At 37.3% G+C, this 18,217-nt stretch overlaps 1 protein-coding gene across 4 annotated transcripts in view; it reads left to right on the top strand.

Moving 5' to 3' along the window:
- SCAF8 (SR-related CTD associated factor 8) overlaps positions 1-18,217 on the top strand; it is a 150,357-nt gene that overhangs the window by 21,011 nt on the left and 111,129 nt on the right. For 3 of the 4 annotated variants that reach the window (XM_067465917.1, XM_067465914.1, XM_067465920.1), the window contains exons 8-20: positions 1,162-1,244; positions 4,881-4,995; positions 6,867-6,998; positions 7,327-7,439; positions 7,711-7,904; positions 9,315-9,415; positions 9,762-9,875; positions 11,221-11,377; positions 12,769-12,899; positions 13,102-13,246; positions 13,936-13,989; positions 14,846-15,058; positions 15,758-17,414. In XM_067465917.1, coding sequence (XP_067322018.1) covers positions 1,162-1,244; positions 4,881-4,995; positions 6,867-6,998; positions 7,327-7,439; positions 7,711-7,904; positions 9,315-9,415; positions 9,762-9,875; positions 11,221-11,377; positions 12,769-12,899; positions 13,102-13,246; positions 13,936-13,989; positions 14,846-15,058; positions 15,758-17,400 — 3,195 coding nt within the window. In that variant the 3' untranslated portion in view covers positions 17,401-17,414. The remainder of the gene's footprint in view (positions 1-1,161; positions 1,245-4,880; positions 4,996-6,866; positions 6,999-7,326; positions 7,440-7,710; positions 7,905-9,314; positions 9,416-9,761; positions 9,876-11,220; positions 11,378-12,768; positions 12,900-13,101; positions 13,247-13,935; positions 13,990-14,845; positions 15,059-15,757; positions 17,415-18,217) is intronic. The other variant, XM_067465923.1, reaches the window with a different exon arrangement.

The raw sequence follows: 18,217 nt of genomic DNA, 5'->3' as shown, positions 1-18,217 counted from the left end.
GAACATGTACAGGCACCATTGAATAAATTACATATTGTTAACAGGTTTGGTCTTCTTTCTATTTTTACATACATTGGAGTAGGAGAGCATCTAGAAGACACTACAGTCAACCATCCACATTCGGAAGGATTAGAAACAAAAGATCTCTTCATAAGTAAAAAAAAATGCAAATTAAAAAACTGAAATCTGAAAGAACAGCTCTCTATGAATCTATAGGTCCTCCAGCACAAGTCTGTGGTCAACTTTACTGGAAGTTGACCGTATACTGAAGGATTATAAATTCCTAATGAAGTGTCCTCTCTAGGAATCTGTAGCTTCTCCAGCCTAATTCAGTTGTTGGCTTCTGACAAAGATGAAAATAGTCACACTGGAGGATGTAAAGGTTCTTAGAGCAAGCCACTGAAATTTGTGAATAATCAAAGCTGCGAATGTCAAATGTGTAAATGTGAAGGGCTGACTGAATTGTAATCGTTTTTTGATTTTTTTTAAATCATTCTGAATGTTTAAAACATATCAGAAACATGAAGTGGTTTCCATACAGTGGCATCATTCACAAAACACAAAACCACTTGTCAAAATAGAATTTTCATCTTCATGCAACTATCAGATACTTTGATTTTGCTTGCACAAATGGCTTTATGGCTCACGAAAATTTCATTATGCTACTTGTGTTAATTTGCAAACATTGATATACAGATTAGACATCAAGGGGAATGTAAATTCCTTTAGGTAATTTTGGTAATAACAGGATTTCCTAAAAGATAAGGGCCTGAGCAGTCAAATTTGTAAGTTCAACACATGTTTTTATTTTCAATCATGAAACAAGTGAGCCAAATACAATATGATAGGTAAAGAAGTGTGCATGCTATGGAATATAGGCTTATTTTATTACCTTTCTAAATAAGTGCTATACATGCTACCAAATCTGACAACTGCTGGAGAGCACCATCATTTCTTGGGGTTTTTTTTTTACATCCTAATAATTGGCTCACTGAATACACGCACACACACACTATATATATGAATCATTAAAAGTATTGTTTCTTGCTCAGATATATCCAGCAAGTGTGTCTTCTCTTTGTTATTGATCTTGACTTTGAAAGAATTACTTCAGTGGTGTATATCTGGTGCATTGCTAACACAAGTTTTCATTTCTCCTAGAAGCTGATGGATAGGTTTGGGGATTTTAGAGAGGATACTGATATTAACGAAGAACCTAAAAAAGAAACTGCAACTTCTAAACTGTAAGACTTGGTTTGTTTTTAATTAAAAGCATTTTATTCAGCATTTCTAGACTTATCCTTTGAGTAGAGTTGTGAAAGTTGGGCACTTAATTTGCCGCAGGAGGACATATAAGAAGTAGCAACCCTGTATACCAGGGGTCCTCAAACTAAGGCCCGGGGGCTGGATATGACCCTCCAAGGTCATTTACCTGGCCCTTGCTCAGGATCATCCTAAGTTTGAAATGACTTGAAAGCACACAACAACAACAACAACAACAATCCTATCTAATCAGCCAAAAGCAGGCCCACACTTCCCATTGAAATATTAATACGTTTATATATGTTAAAATTGTTCTTCATTTTACTTTTTGTATTGTTTTTAAGTGGTTTTTGCACTACAAATAAGATATGTGCAGTGTGCATACGAATTCTTTTTTTTTTTTTCAAATTGTAATCCGGCCCTCCAACAGTTTAAGGGACTGTGACCTGGCCCTCTGTTTAAAAAGTTTGAGGACCCCTGCTGTATACCCTTTCCTAATGCAGTACCACTTTTAAATGCCTGAATATGGAAATGATTGACAGGGGTATCAATATTGGCACTTTCCCATCTGTGCAGAATGACCCTTGACATATCCATAGATCATATAAAAATCCATCAGTTTGGTCCCTAAACCTCTTTTTTATAGTAATTTACACATGAGTCCCTTTGTAGAGATAGAGCAGAATACAAATAAAGTCTTATTGTTATGTATAATATTTTTTTCTTCAAAGATTTCTATAACTGTAATTTGTTTGAGAAACTGATTTGCTTCTTATATAAAGTGTTTTTGTATTGTCAAAGGCTTTCATGGCCGGAATCACTGGGTTGTAAGTTTTTCAGGCTATATGGCCATGTTCTAGAAGCATTCTCTCCTGAAGTTTCGCCTGCATCTATGACAGGCATCCTCACAACCCCTGAGGATGCCTGCCATAGATGCAGATGAAACATCAGGAGAGAATGCTTCTAGAACATGGCCATATAGCCCGAAAAACCTACAACAACCCAAGTTTTTTTGTTTATATATGTGTGTGGGTGTGTCCGCTTTCTACCAAAAGTGGTACTTTAGCTGGGTCACAAAAATAAAATAAAAATCTAATATAATATCAATAAAATATACCAAATAACTTAAAACTACCATTACAGTAATAAGAACTACCATATTTTCCAGCATACTAGATGGCTTTTTAGGTCTGGAAAATATTATGAAAAGTTGGAGGTTGTCTAGTACGCCGGGTATAAAATTAAAATAATAACAATTAAAAGAAAAGAATAAAATCCAACTACCTTAGGAGGGAGGGAGGGCGGAAGAGGGCGGAGGGAGGGCATGGGGAGGAGGAGTGGCAGGCTGTATTGTCATGGAGACCGGCTGGGGGTGATCGCCCGCTGGGCTGTCCCCGTGGCCCCCGCCGCTCTCCCTGCTCTACTTTCATGGCCCTCCTCTGCCCCTGTCTCCCACCTCCTTTGAAGGCCACTGGGCTCGTCTAGGCCCAAGGAAGCACCTTCAGACGACTCCCAGCAGCCGTGGTGGCAGCGTACCTGGGATGTACTCGCTGAGTCATTCTTGGAGTTTCCTGATTTCTATGGTTCTCAGAATGCCTCTGCGAGCACATCCCAGGCACACCGCTGCTCTGGGCTGCTGGGAGTCATCTTCTGGGTGCACTTCCTTGGGCCTAAGGTGAGCCCAGTGGCCTTTGGAGGAGGTGAGCGCCAGGGTGGAGGAGGTCCTTGAAAGTAGAGTTTGTAGAGCGGCGGGGGCTGCAGGGGCAGCCCAGCAGGCCATCACCCCCAACTGGTCTCCATGGAATGTGGAGTTGTCTTAAACTCTGTCTTTTGTGTTGAAAAGTTGGGGGGGGGGGTCGTCGTATACCCCAGTCACCTTGTATGCCGGAAAATACGGTAATCATTATTCAAGGCAGTTCAAATTTATTTCATCCACAGGCCAATCGAAATAAGGTCTGTCTGAATAAAACATGTTTTATCTGTGAATGGACAAAAATGAAGTATCTAATTTGAGATTAGCAGTCAGATCCACATATCTCCAGTCGATCAAAAGACAGGTCCTAAAACCTGGAAATATATACAGACTTCAGAAGGACCTGATCTCAAACTCTGTAAGACTTTATAGGTTGTAGCCAGGATTTTGAATTTTGCCTCAAAGCATATCATTAGCTAGTGAAGCTGTTGTAAGAAAGAAGTTACATGTTTGCTTGCAGAAGTCTAGCCATAGCATTTCAGATACAGATTCCATGGCAAGAGAACAGTTTTCTACAACAGTTATGTGCATCATAACCAGGATCTAAAAAACTGATTTGGATAGGTGCACTATGAATAATTCAAATAATAAATAAATGAAAGAGTAATGAAGTGTTAAGGGGATGCACTTGGGTATGATGAATGCCTCCCCCTGTCGTGGGCATATAGACAGTATGAGGAGTTGTAATGGAAAATAGACCAAAAATGAGACTTCTAATATTCTAATATTTGGAACGACCTTAGACCATGATTTTTGGATTATGTAATTTTAATGTTTATATTAATATGCTTTTAACTCCATGTTTTTATGTTTAAATATTGTTACATTTTTATGATCTAAGTGATAGCTATAGGTTATTGTTGTTTTATGTTAGGTTTTATATGTATGTAAGACATTAAATTTTGCTGTAAATATGTTGGAAACCACTTTGAGTCCCCCCTGGGGTGAGAAAAGCAGTATACAAGGGAAGTAAATAAATAAATAATGCCTCCCTTTCTTCTTAATTACTTATAATGTAATATAAAATCAATTATGAAAGATAATATTTGGAAAATGTGCTCTCCTATAAATAGATATACTGTTATTTAGATAATTTAATAAGGATTTTCTTAATTGAAACAGTTCTTATATATATGATTAGCACAATTGCAAGTCTTCAAAAACGTCAAATATCTCATGTGCCTCCCAAAAGCTGTGCTTCTACTTTTCAGTGTAGTTTTGTATATACAGTGTTCCCTCACTTATTGCGAGGTTATGTCCCAGGACCACCCGCAATAAGTGAAAAACTGCAAAGTAGGGACACCCCCTCACCTTCCTTCCTCACCCTCTTTACCTTCCTCTTCCTCCTCCTCGTCGATGTTTGGGCCCTGCAATTGAGGAGGCGGCGGAGATGTCGCAGGGCCCAAGCAGTGGCAAGAGGCCCAGACAGCGACGAGGAAGAGGAAGGCAAAGAGGGCGTCTCTTCTTCCCTCCTCACTACAATGTCCCCTTGCTATTTAAATTATTTATTTATATACACACGTGAAATAGCAAGGGAACACTGTATGTAGAAAGAGTGCCTATTTGAGTGGATTGTATGTCAAATGTTGCATACGGTATTTTTCTTTCCCCTAGAGAATTTGGGAACTATTGAGAATAATATGAGATCTGGATTAGGGAAGTTGCTATGAGAATGAAATTTTCGGGACTACCTTTCTGTGAAGTGAAGTTTCTTCTGCTCGTGACAGATTGAATCCAGACTTTTCTCTCAACCTGCAGAATGTCTCAACAACTTGTACCTTAGTGCAGAATGTATATTTTTGCTGAACAAGGTTGTTACTGTAAAATCAAAAATGAATGTGACTGTTCCGATTATATATTTCAGGCCCCTTGTACCTGAATCTGTGAACAACTCACTTTTTCATCAGCTAGCTGAACAATTACAGCAGCAGAACCTGGAACATCTTCGCCAGCAGCTTCTGGAGCAGCAGCCAACAAAAGTATGATGCTTTTTAGATAACAAGTGTTGTGGATAATGGAAACATGAGATATACACAACAGTGATTTCAATCTGTTTAAATATCGAAATTGGAAATAGCTAAACTGAAAAGCAGCTCACCTTAGTGAACATTCTTGTTTTGAGTTTTAGATGGAATCATGTTTTCAGAAGTGCAGAAATATTATTCCCACACCTTGTGCCCATTTTTGTCAGGATGTTTATTCAGTTTGTTGCCATTGTTTTCTTTCACTTCTTTAACCCAGACATTTTTATTTATTAATTAATATCTTAGAGCTTTTTAGTTGGCTCCATTGTGTTTTGAACACATTGCTGAGGATAAACTATATGAGGAGAAACTGCCCTTTTTCCACATAGACAAGCACTTCTGACTCCTTTCAAAGCTGTTGCCTCCAAATCATTCAATGATAGGAGACTTGTTGTCAATGCAAAGTGTTCACAAAATGCCTTCCCCATACTTCAGGTCAGCCCAATAGGAAAAAAAAGAATGCAAAAAAACCCCCCACCTTATTTGCTTGATGAGAACAGATGTTGTAGATACTTCTCTTTGTAACATCAGGAGCATAATTGTTTTTTAAAGAGTAAATTCCCTTCAAAAGTAAATTAATTTGTTCTTGAGGAAAGTGAATCTATATTGGGAGAAAGATGGGATACACACACGCACCCCCCCCCCCCCCAGCAGTTGTGTATTGATGAAAAATATGTAACAGTTTCAACACAAGATTCTGGTAGGAAAAAACCATAAAGCTGAAATTAGGTAATATACAGCATGGCTAATTAGCAAAATTATGCATTAGAACTGCACATTCAACCAAACTGAAAAATGGCACTGCAAACTTTTCAATGAAAGGACAGAAAATCAGATTAAATGCATAGGATAGTACTATGAATAAGTAGTTTTGCATACACGTACCTGCATTCTGAAATGACTGTATAACTTCAAAAGACCTTTCTTGAGGCAAAAGCTGCATAAGACCACTAGATGTCCCTCAAGCATTTCTGTTTAAAGATAGTTGTACAGTGGCATCAATCTAGGCTTTTTCTACATACAAAAGGAATGTAATAATTATTTAGTTAATTCAGCAAACAGAATAATAGTCAATTTTTCACATGAATAGATTTTCTTCATTAATATTTTTTTAAATGCAGAACCTCCCATTTCAAGTACTGTTTCATTCTAACACTTGAGTATGTCCCTAAAGACCTCTATATCCATGCTGTTGTTTTGCAATAAAAAATTAAAGTTGGTCATAATTTGTCAGATTACTTTTACAGTTTAATATAGCTATGATATTCTTATCTTCACACTTGTCTTTCACCAGTTCTGATTTGATGAAAATCTATAATGAGATAAATTAAAAATATCAATAAAATGCAGTGTTGGTGAGTTTGGTCGTAAATCGTTAATTCAGTTTTATGTGCATGTAAAATTACTGATTTTTCTGCACAACTAACCTTATGGTCAACTTCCACCTAAAACCGACAATAGCATTGTACTGGGGGGATCTAGAGATTCTTTGAGCAACATATTAATCAAATTTGTCAATGATCACAGCCACAGAAGTCAAATCTACAAATGTGAAGGACCAGCTGTATCTTTCATTTGGAATACTTGACAGCTTACTAATAGCATTTATTCAGTGGATGTCTGAATTCTGTGAAAAACTTAGAAAAAGGAAAGTTCAGACTAGTTTTTAAAAGCAGTGCCACAGTAGGTTAAATTAGATTACAAACATGTAAAATATGCCTAATAAAATGTTGCAAATGATAGACAACTATGCCCAATTACACTACCACTTACGCTGTCTTTTATCTAGGGGTTTGGAGTAATTTTGCTATATTTTTGCTTTCCAGGCTAGCCCTGAGGAAACACAAGAAGAAACTTTTGGTTCAGAGCATTCAGCATCCCCTTCACAAGACAGCAGCCATCAGCAGTTTTTAGAAGTTCAACCAAATCTTGATAGTACAATGGATGTTCAACAACAGGTGAAAACTAGAATTTATGATGTAATTAATGAAGGATGAACTCATTGGTTATAGTACTCTAGATCAGGGTCCTCATGAGTGGTGCTGTGCTTAGCCTAGGATTTCTCTTTCAGTCACTGAATGATATGTAAATGATGCACATCAGTAATAACAGTCAGGATTTCTTGGAATGTAGCAGGCACAGTGCTGATGTTATGTATCTTCTTTTCTGTGTATTGCAGCATCAAAAATAGAAGTCATGTATGTGCTGTCATTTTTTTTTCTTTTGCTAGATTAGAAGAACTATTTTTCTACATCTTTACATGAATGTTTCATTTTCTCTATTCAGGATATGGACATAGATGAAGGCCAAGAAGTTGTTGAACAGGAAGTTTTTGAGCAAGAGGAGAAGAAAGCAGCAGTCATTTCAAGATCAAGAACACGTTCAAGATCTCGTTCAAGGTTTCATAACTTTGATTTCAGTTAATATTTTGTGTTTAAAAATCAAAAGGAGTTTTGAGTTTTTTTCTTGGTTGTATGTTTTTTGTTATGCTTCTTCTTTGCTTCCCTATGAATTCATAAGAAAGTAAAGAAAAAGCATAACAAAAAACATACAACCAAGAAAAAAACCCTCAAAACCCCTTTTGATTTTTAAACTTAAGTTTAAATTAGGTGAATTTTTATGGACCTATATGGTCTTCTTGACAGCTGTATTAATTTATTTGTTTTACAGATCTCCAAGGAAAAGAAGATCCAGATCACGTTCTGGATCTCGAAAGCGTAAGCATAGGAAGCGTTCACGCTCTAGATCAAGGGAAAGAAAAAGGAAGTCCTCAAGATCATACTCAAGTGAAAGAAGAGCTAGAGAGAGGGAAAAAGAACGACAGAAAAAAGGATTACCTCCTATTCGATCCAAAACACTAAGTGGTAAGTACCAGCTCCTTGCAGTTTATAGTTTCCAAGAACTAAATACAAAAGAAACAGTTTGAACACTAGCTTAATATATATTTAATGGGCTTTTAAAAAGGGCTTTGTGTGGATGAGGATTCTTATAGCATAGAGACTGCAAGGAAATGTATGGGCTCTTCAGGCTACATTCTGTTGTGAAAATAGAAAGTACTTGCTTGTTTTGGGACTTTGCCTCCTTCTCCCCCTTCATAAATGTTTGTACTATTCTGGGGAACATTGATATCCGTACATTACCTCCTTAATACAGTGCCCTCAGTATCTTCGGTGGTTTGGTTCTGGGATCCATGGGATCAGTGGATTCTCAAGTCCCATTATATACAAAAGCATTGTAAGATGAATTCCCTCTTATAAAATGCTGAAAAATTCACAACGAGTGCTAGAGGGAGTGATGATCTGTGAAATAGGATTGACGGAACCATGATTAGTTGAATCTGTTGATGCAAAACTCGTATCTACACAGGGTGACGGTGTATGTAGGAGAAAGGAAGGGAGTGGCAGTTGGAGTGCTGACCCAACTGGTGGGGAGTTGGCCTCGACTGGTAGCTTATTTGTCAAAGCAGTTAGACAATGGCCTGTGGATGGCCTCCATGCTTGAGGGCTGTGGCGGCTGCTGCAGTCCTGGTGGAAGAAACTAATAAGCTAACCTTGGGACAGCCGATTGTCCCAGCCAGTGTAGAGCAGGCATGGGCAAATTTTGGCCCTCCAGGTGTTTCAATTCCCACAATTCCTAACAGCAGGTAAGCTGGCTGGGGTTTCTGGGAGTTGAAGTCCAAAACACCTGGAGGGCCGAAGTTTGCCCATGCGTGATGTAAAGCAATCATGAGAATCATGAAACCTTCCACGTGTTGGACTGGAAATTTCCGCATCTCTTGCTTTTGACTTTGTTTAGGGCTCCTGATTCTTGTATCTCAGCTAGCTCTAGAGGGCCACATGATTCCCATCTCTAGTCTACATCATAACAGCAATGTTTAAGATCCTCCAAATAATGTTGAACTGAAGTTTACAGCATTGCTTGCCATTGAGGAGACAGGCAGGACCTAGTGCCCAATTTTGAAGAGCCACATTGTTACCACCTCTCATGTATAGTAATGCAACTTCTGTTCCTTAAAGACTATTACTTCACACAGAGCTGTACAGGCCAAAGTTGTTTTATGAGTTGCTGCAGCCTTTTGTCTCCTTTCCTAGTTAATTGCACTGGGCATGTTTTGTTCTCCGTCTCCTAGTTAACAGAAGTATTCTTAATAGGCCTCATTTCATCACAGTCCCTAGATCATTTGATAGACAGTTCCCTCTTAACTCTCCTGATGGGCAAATATAGGTTTAGAATACAGTAACCTCCTATTTCATTTATGTAATTTATCTTAACAGTCTGCAGTACCACACTTTGGGTTGGTCAGGTGGACAAAAAAGCAACACAGCAGGATTTAACCAATTTATTTGAAGAATTTGGACAAATCGAGTCTATTAATGTAAGTGAAATACTCTGCCTTTTAAAAATACTTTTTGAAATGGATATATACATGTTACATAAAAGTTCATTTATACACTACAATTATATTAAAAGTATTAAAATTGTGAAATGTAATTTTCTTGGATTTGAAGAAGTGGGAGTAGAGATTTCCTTGCAAAAACCAGCTTTGCTTGCTTCACCTCTCAAAATGCTATTTTTGATAGCTAATGGCCTTTTACAATTGTATGGGGTAAGGTGTGGCATAAATTAAAAGGGAATAAGACTTACTGTTCATGCAAGAAGCTCTATGAATCAGAGTTAATCAGTTATCATTTTATTTGTTTCTTAATCTCCACCATATATAGATGATCCCTCCCAGAGGTTGTGCTTATGTCTGCATGGTTCATAGACAAGATGCCTACCGTGCTCTTCAGAAACTAAGCTCTGGATCCTACAAGATCGGATCTAAAATTATCAAGGTACTGCTCATCTTCAATATAAGTAATTTTAATAATATTTAACTGTACACTTTCATATTTTAGGAGAATATTATGAATATTGAAGACTTGGATGTTGAGGGAAAGTTTTTAAACGATAATCCTATGAAAGAATTGTCCTTTCTTGGCAGTAATTAGATTCAAATGTTGTAAATATCAACATTGGGGGGAATATTAAAATAGTTGAACATAGGAAAATAGCAAGTTTGTTATGAGGACTAAAATAAAACTAGTGATTGTCCATTAAAGTAATCTCATCTATAAAGGCAATCACTGTTAGTGATGTGGACTCTTTTAATGCTTATGACTATTGCCCATAAATGGCAGACTTTTAGGTTCAGAACTATGAATGTATTTTAGTCTCCAATTTGAAGAGGATCTCCGAGGCCACATTCTAATGATGGGAGAGACTAAAAGTATATGTCAGATATGTCTTAAAAACTTTTTTCATTTTTAATGCTTTTATTTATGAAAATCATACAGATAACATGGATTACACTACAAACATTGATATTCTATAAATCAGTATAGATTACTGTTTACAATTTTTGTAAATAAGTTACATATTCAGTTTGTACTTCAATATAGATCAGTTAGTTTCCCCTTAAATCTCCCACCCCCACCTCCTTTCTTCTCACATATGTCAGATTTGTGAGAACTTATCTAATGTGTATAGGGGATGCAATTCTTAACTATTTGGATATTTTGAAAGGTAGTCAGGCATTTAATAGTTGAAACACAGACCAAAATCCAGTTGATCATTCTGATTAGTGTATGCTTGTCGAATCAGTTGCTGAATAAGCCAGTACTTACACTATTCCTGTGGATGCCGTGTATCTGTTCTGTTCAGCACATAAGGCACAGTAATTTAACTGAAATTGGAGAAAATCTGAATGCTTTCTGCATGCTTATGGTAATTAGAATGGATGTAATTATGAGAAGTAGAAGTATACATTTGAACACCTGTTCTCAGAATATTTCAGAACTAAAAATTATCTATCTAGATGTCACTATTTAGTAGTAGAGAATTACTGCTATATAACCAACTTTTAGAGAAGTACAAAACAATTTGATTGCTGGGTTGCTGTGAGTTTTCCGGGCTGTATGGCCATCTTCCAGAAGCAGTCTCCTGATGTTTTGCCCAATCCATTATTGAAAAATTAATTTTTTCCCATGTCTATTTTGTAGCATTGTTGACTAGTGATTTTTTTTGCTAGAGTACTAGTTGGCATTTCTGAAAGTGGAGAAAAATATATGAGGCTGATTGATAGATTGATATGTTCTAAGTGATATATCTTACTACCACTGCATTTTATTTTATTTTCAGATTGCATGGGCATTAAATAAAGGAGTGAAAACAGAATATAAACAGTTTTGGGATGTGGATCTTGGAGTTTCATACATACCTTGGGAAAAAGTTAAATTGGATGATTTGGAGGGCTTTGCAGAAGGAGGCATGATTGATCAGGAAACAGTAAATAATGGTAAGAATGACTGTAAAATTCAGTTTATTTTCATTTTTGTGTGTGTTGCTGAAGAATGTCTTTCAATGGTATGAAATGTGATCATCAGAATGATAATAACAGGTGATCTCTTTTCAAACAAATTAAAAAATAGCATTATGTTGGCAGTCAAGTTAAATGATGAAGTTGCAGTTTCTGGGTGAGATTTGTAAAAAATCTCTAGCTTTAGTCGTTTTTGCCAGGCCACCTATTGTTGTGAACTCATTCACTGGGAGGTAACATACATACTTGTGTAGAAGCCAACCTCATGTAGAAGTCAATGGCTTATCCATTACCAGACTTAAGGATTTTGCTATGATCCATGGATAAGTTGAGGGATGTTCTGCAAAGAGAGAAACTGCACCAATGTCAGCTTCAGAGGGTCAGCTGCCCCTGGCTGCCCCTGCCACTATTTTCCTGCTCAGGCATTCAAAAAAGCCAAAAGCAGTGCTGCGGTAGAGAGAATGGAGGTGGATCAGTGTTTCTTTTTGGTTCTCCCAAGATGGAATATGTTCTCACCTTTTCTCACTCAGAGTAGGGGGGATGGTTCCATTTTTAAAATAAGAGTTAAGGCGCACTGAATAATTCAACTCATGTCTATTTTTTGCCTTAAATCTAGACTTATACTGTACATGAATATGTGTATTTATATATGTGTGATATATATCATATAGTAAATGCCATCTCGTAATATTCCTTTTAATTGCTCTGTAATTCTTCCCATGTAGACATTGTAGGCTTGTTAAAATTAGGAATACTAGATAATACTGTTCATAAAACTTTTTTTCATACTCTACCAAAATTATAATAACAGCATTGAGTAATAACAGAATTGGAATTGGGTATGGACAAGCAAGATCTTTGTGGTATTGGGAAGTCAGAAATGGGGGGCCCTGACAAAGAAAAATCATTTATTATTATTTATTTATTTAAAACATTCTTGCCCTTAAAGGGACTCAGAGCGGAGCACAACATACTAACGGCAAACATTCAATGCCGGGACATGAATTCATTATATGCATACATAACCATTAAAAACATTTGTTGCAACATTAAAATACATGAAAAAGTTTGATAACCATCATGCCAAATAATGTTCTGTAATTGACATGTACAAACCTTTGTCATAAGTAGCTTTTAGATTTATTGCATGCTATAAATAAAGTATAACATGGTTACCCAAATGTAGTAGAGCTTTTTTTCTTTCCATACATGCATAAAAGGATTTGTGATTATCTGCTTATGGATAGTTAGAAATTTCTGAATGTGTTTCCTCACTTTTCAATCTTTGTGAATATTTATGTTTCCAGTATAGTAGTCTTAAAGTGCTTATTACAAAATAATGATAACTTGTTGTCATTCTGTTTCCTTAGAATGGGAAACAACAAAAAGCTCAGAGACTGTAAAAGAACCTGTGCCGATAACGCAGAGTACAACTGTTGAAAAGACCTCTGTTGTAACAACACAAACAGAAACATACACACAGTCTGTCGCTATGCTACAGGTTAGTATTTCTTTCTGTTAACTACCTCAGAGATTAAATGAATTATCTTACATGCTTTTATAGCAGACGGCATGGCTTCAGAATAAATCTAGTTGAATTATTTCCAAGGAAATCTAATTTTTCTGATCTAGTTAATGCCTTCCGTCTGTAAACTGTTGTAGGTCACTGAACATGCTTTCTTTTTTATTCTCCCTCTCAACAGATTCCTGTAGCACCAGCTGTGCCAGCTGTGAGTTTAGTTCCACCAGCGTTTCCTGTTGCAATGCCCGTACCTCCTCCTGGCTATAGTTCAATTCCGCCCCCGCCCTTCTTGAGAGCAAGCTTCAACCCTTCACAGCCACCTCCTGGTAAGTTGCTTTTTTAATTTAAAATATGAAAGTATTGTTATTATTGTATTAATGTCATTATTTGTTAAATATCTGTTTAAGTAATATGCTTATTTTCCTTGCATGCCATTTTAAAGTTTAGTTTAGGCCAGACCTACACAACCTGCAACTCTCTGGGTGTTTGAACTTTGGCTCTCAAAATTTCTGACAACTAGATAAGTTGGCTAAGGCTTCTGGGAGTTGGGAGTCCCAAACACTTGGGGGGTACAGTAGGACAGGCCTGGTTTAGGTTATAGTCCTTGCATAATGGAGTATAAATTGGATAGTGTTTCTGCTGGTGACTCATGTCCCTTTTGTAATTTCTTTTGTTCTCTGAAAACTTGCTCTAAAGCGTTTGAGGACAGAACATGCTTTGCGAGGCTGTGAAAGTAGAAGAGGGGGAAAAAAAGTGCCATAACTGCCCAATGACTTTGGAAGCCTTAAACATACCTTATATAGGATTGTTACAGCATCCGAGCACTGTTTAGTTAAATATAATGTTTATCTTGCTGGAAGGCTGCTGCTTTATCATATTTATAATTCAGTCATCACTTCAGTACTTGCTGATTTTTTGTCTTCATATAGTTTGATGTATACAAAACATATAGTCAACTTCTTTTGATATCACTTTTATTGGATTGTTGTTTATTGTTACCATTTGGTTTGTCTAGGTTATATGCCTCCTCCGGTTCCACCACCTGGTCCTCCACCTGTAGTTCCAACATGTAAGTTTTTTTCCCCCTTTTACACATGATCTGTCTGTGGCCATTTTACAGAAACTAAACTTTGGGGTTTTGTTCTTAGTAGGCTTACACCTTATTTTGTTCATGACGAGCAGGTTTGACCAGGATTTTCTTTCTACAAATGAATCCAGGACTTCACTAATCAAACTTAGATTGTTGATGCTTACTCATGAACAGTGGCAGGATTGCACTATAGAATTATAAGAAGCACAGCAGTTACCTTTCACCTACTTGTGAAGAGTTTTAGACATTATGGACTTTCTCAGTAAATAGCATTGTTATGTATTGTTTCCAAGAGGTTTGTTTAAGATGTGAAGACGATATGTATACTTGCTGTGTGGTTTATTAAGGTAAAAAAGGCTGGGAAGTGGTGACCAGTATTTATTCTGTTTTCATTGAACTAGAGGTAGATATAATTTTATATCCTTAGTTGTTTCCATATGCTATACAAATAACGTGTTCATGTGTAAGTACTTGCAAGGAATAAGTGATTGTTTAGTTGTAATGTATGAAAAATCCATACTTCTATATATACATCTCCAACAGGATTCCATCATTATTTTAAATGGCTTTCCCCTATTTTGCTGGTGAAATGGGCAACTACCAGCAACATGGAAAGATTAGATTTAGCTGCTGGTTTTTATAATACATTCACCACATTTTTCTGTTTGTGAATTTTAATAGATCATAGGTAATTCATAAATATTTAATTAATTAGTAAATAAAAAGATATGTTTTGACCAGCTGTTACTACCTATTTTCATTTGAGTAGGTTGCATAGAATTGTTGTGTAGGAAGCTCTTATTTGATTGTAAATTATGCATTGCTTGTTTTTCAGCTCTTGTACAGCCTTCACTACCAATTGCTCAAGAGTCACTGAAAGATTTCAACAGCCTTGTTCTACCAGTGGGTACTGTTTCAAGTAGTCTTACCACCTCAACATTATCTGCTGGAAGTGTCTTCACTCCTCTTTCAAGTAGTTGCTCTGATGTGGATGAAAAAGGCTCTCACCTTGCAGACGTTCAGATCTCATCTAGTGAAAACAGAGCCAGTAAGTAGTACAGTAAGATTATTTGCCTCCATGCACTTATCTGAAAATAAGCCCAGTGAAAATTACATCTGACTAAAGCATACTTATGGTTGTACTGTTAAAGTAATAACGCCAATGTGGATGCTCAAAACACGTGTATAAAGCAGTGTCCCAGTCTTTTGTGATTATTTTGAGAGAATAGATATTAGAATCCACACACACACAATCTAGCTGAAAAGAAATGCTGTGTTGATATTAAAAGTTAAAGTCAGTTTCAGCAGATATACATTATGTGTCTGTTGCTGGACCGACATGTTTGAATACTGCATATATATTAACCTCCTTCTCATTCAGAAACAGAGCAAAGGAGGAAGCTAAATTGTGTACCAGATTTTTTAAAAAATGAGATGTCATACAGTGAATGAATTGTAGGAAATATTTGGTATTTGTATCAAGCTGAGTGCAGTGTAGCTGGTGCAGTAAAATAAGATAGACATAGATTATCTGCATTTTAGTAGAAGAATTCCTAAGGCTTAGTGTGAACAGATAATATTATAGATTTTAATTAGAGTTCAACCTGTATAGGTTTAATTTAATTATACTCTTGATCAGAACTGAAAGATTTGTGTTAGAATCCAAAGCATACTATGAAGGGAAACTTATTTGTTTCATAATAAATAGACTGATTTTTAATTTTATGTTTTTGTATTTGCATTTCAGTGCAAGATGATGTTTCAAGTAGTTCTGGACTCATTGGAGGAGCTCAGCCGCCTTGTGTTTCAACCACTTCTGGACTTGGAGGAGGAATCCGGTCATCAAGTGTCTCAAGTAGTTCTGGGCTCGTACAGCCGCCCAGTGTCTCAAGCAGCTCTGGGCTTCTGACAAGACTGCAGCCATCCGTTGCATCAAACAGTTCCGGGCTTCTGACTGGTGTTCAGCCTCCAAGTGTGTCAAGCAGCTCTGGGATGTTAGCAGGACTCCAGCCCATGAGTGTCTCAAGCAGCTCCAGCCTTCTAATGGGACTTCAGCCACCAATAGTGTCAAGTAACTCTGGAATTTTGTCAGGAGGCCAGCCTCCGATGGTGTCAAGTACTTCTGGGCTTTTGACAGCACTTCAACCACCTATTGTATCAAGCAACTCTGGCCTTCTGGGATTGCCACCACCAATTGTCTCAAGTGGTTCTGGACTGCTAGGATTACCACCACCAAATATTGCCAGTGGTTCAGGACTATTAGGGCTGCAGCCACCCGCTGGAATTCAAACTATGCCCCATTTAACACTTGCTAGTCAACGGTTGCCTGGAATGCCTCTAGTTGATATCCGCTCAGGACTAATGGCACAGCCACCTGGGCCAAGATTTCCATTGCTACAGCCTGGAATACCACCACAGCGTAGCATTCCTCCTCCAGCTATCCTTGACCCATCGCTTCCTCCACCCAGAGGTTCTTTCCTTTCAGGAGACCTTTTTACTCAAACAGAGAGACCATTTGGCAATTGTGGTAGGCAAACAATTGACAACCTTTCTAATCCAGATAAAAGATTGCCACTTGGAGATGACAGCATTCAACAAGAGGGAGATAGAGATTACCGCTTTCCTCCAGTGGAAAATAGAGAGAACCTTAATCGGTCATCCCAAGGAGATATTAGAGAGTCTGTTGGCAGGCCACCATTAGATCCCAGAGAGGGTCTTGGAAGACCTTCCGTAGATGGAAGAGAACATCTTGCCAGGCCAAACCTAGATTTAAGAGAGAACTTTGGAAGACCCGGCATGGATAACTTCAGTAGGAGGGACTATTTTGCTTTCAATTCAGATAAGCATTGGGGACAAAGAGGAGATTATGATGAAAGAGAGTGTCGTGTTTTTCCTGCATATGGTGGTCTTAAACCTTTCCAGGAAGACAGAGAGAGGTTTCGACAAACCAATTTTCGATTTGAACCTCGTGGTGGTCCTAGCTGGAACAGAGGACTTGAACAAGATACTCACAGAGACTTTGATGACCGCCGCAGACCATGGGAAAGACAAAGAGACAGAGATGATAGAGATTTTAATTTTGGTAGAGAAATTAATGGAAATAGGTTTGGAAGAGAAAGAATACAGAACAACTGGATACCCCCTCCGCATCCAAGAGTATTTGAATATTTTGAAGGTGGCACTTCTCAAGAAAAAGCTGACAGTATGCCCCAAATTAATGGTGAAAACACAGAGACAGAAAGTCAGCCATCTGGCGTGGAAGTACAGGATGAATCGGAACTGTTTGAAAAGCTGACACCTTCAGGTGACACAAACAAAGAGAAGAGTGACACAGAAGCTGAATTAGAAAGTGAACCAGTGGTAGAAAGCACAGAAACTGAGGGGACATAATCATCACTCAGTAGGTAAAAAGATACCTTTTGTAAAGTTGTCATCTCTCTCTGTAATAGATGAATGGCTGACTGGACCTTAGTAGTTCACTTTTGTCTGCCAGAATTAAGTTAATCTGATGTTCATCTTTCACTTAAATAGCTGTACAACTGACTTGTATAGAATATTGTTCTTAATTTGAACATGGTAGGTAACCTTTCTTTTCTTTTCTTTTAATTTTTTTCTGACAAACCTACCCCACTTGCTTTTATTTCAGAAGGATAAATAACAGCTTGTCAAACAAAAACTTCCTATGGAAGAAATGGAAATTTTAGAACTTGCTATTAGGTTGGCCATAGAAATACTTGAAGAAAGGTGCTGGTGTATCTTGTCCAGATTTTTAGGCTGCTGCAAAGTTTTAAAGCATAGGTAGAGTTGTGATCCTGTATGTCCCTGCAGTTTGGCCAATGACCAAAACCAATTCAAAATGGGAAAAAGGAGCATAAATAATACAGAGATGGTGTTTTTCTTGAAATTTCTGCATTATAGTCTCTGTTTTTCAAAAGTAAGTGTCTGTGATTTGTTCCTCGTACTGCAGTGGGTTAAAAAAATGAAAATTAACAATACGTTTTAATGTTTTTTTAGATGCCAATAAAACATTATTTGTTTGATAAGCATTCTAGGTATTGTATTTTTTATATACAATCTATAAAATCCTGGACGAACTGTGCTTTAGCTAATTGTTGCAAAAGGTTTATAGTACTCTTGTAAGACCAGTGCAACAATTAAAATATGCTACAAAAGCATATGCCTTTCTATTAAAATGAGAAAAAAAATC

The sequence above is a fragment of the Anolis sagrei genome, chromosome 1 (assembly GCF_037176765.1).
Source record: "Anolis sagrei isolate rAnoSag1 chromosome 1, rAnoSag1.mat, whole genome shotgun sequence".
Classification (NCBI taxonomy): Eukaryota; Metazoa; Chordata; class Lepidosauria; order Squamata; family Dactyloidae; genus Anolis; species Anolis sagrei.
Note: the sequence above shows the minus strand (reverse complement) of the source record. Positions and strands in the feature narration are given on the sequence as shown.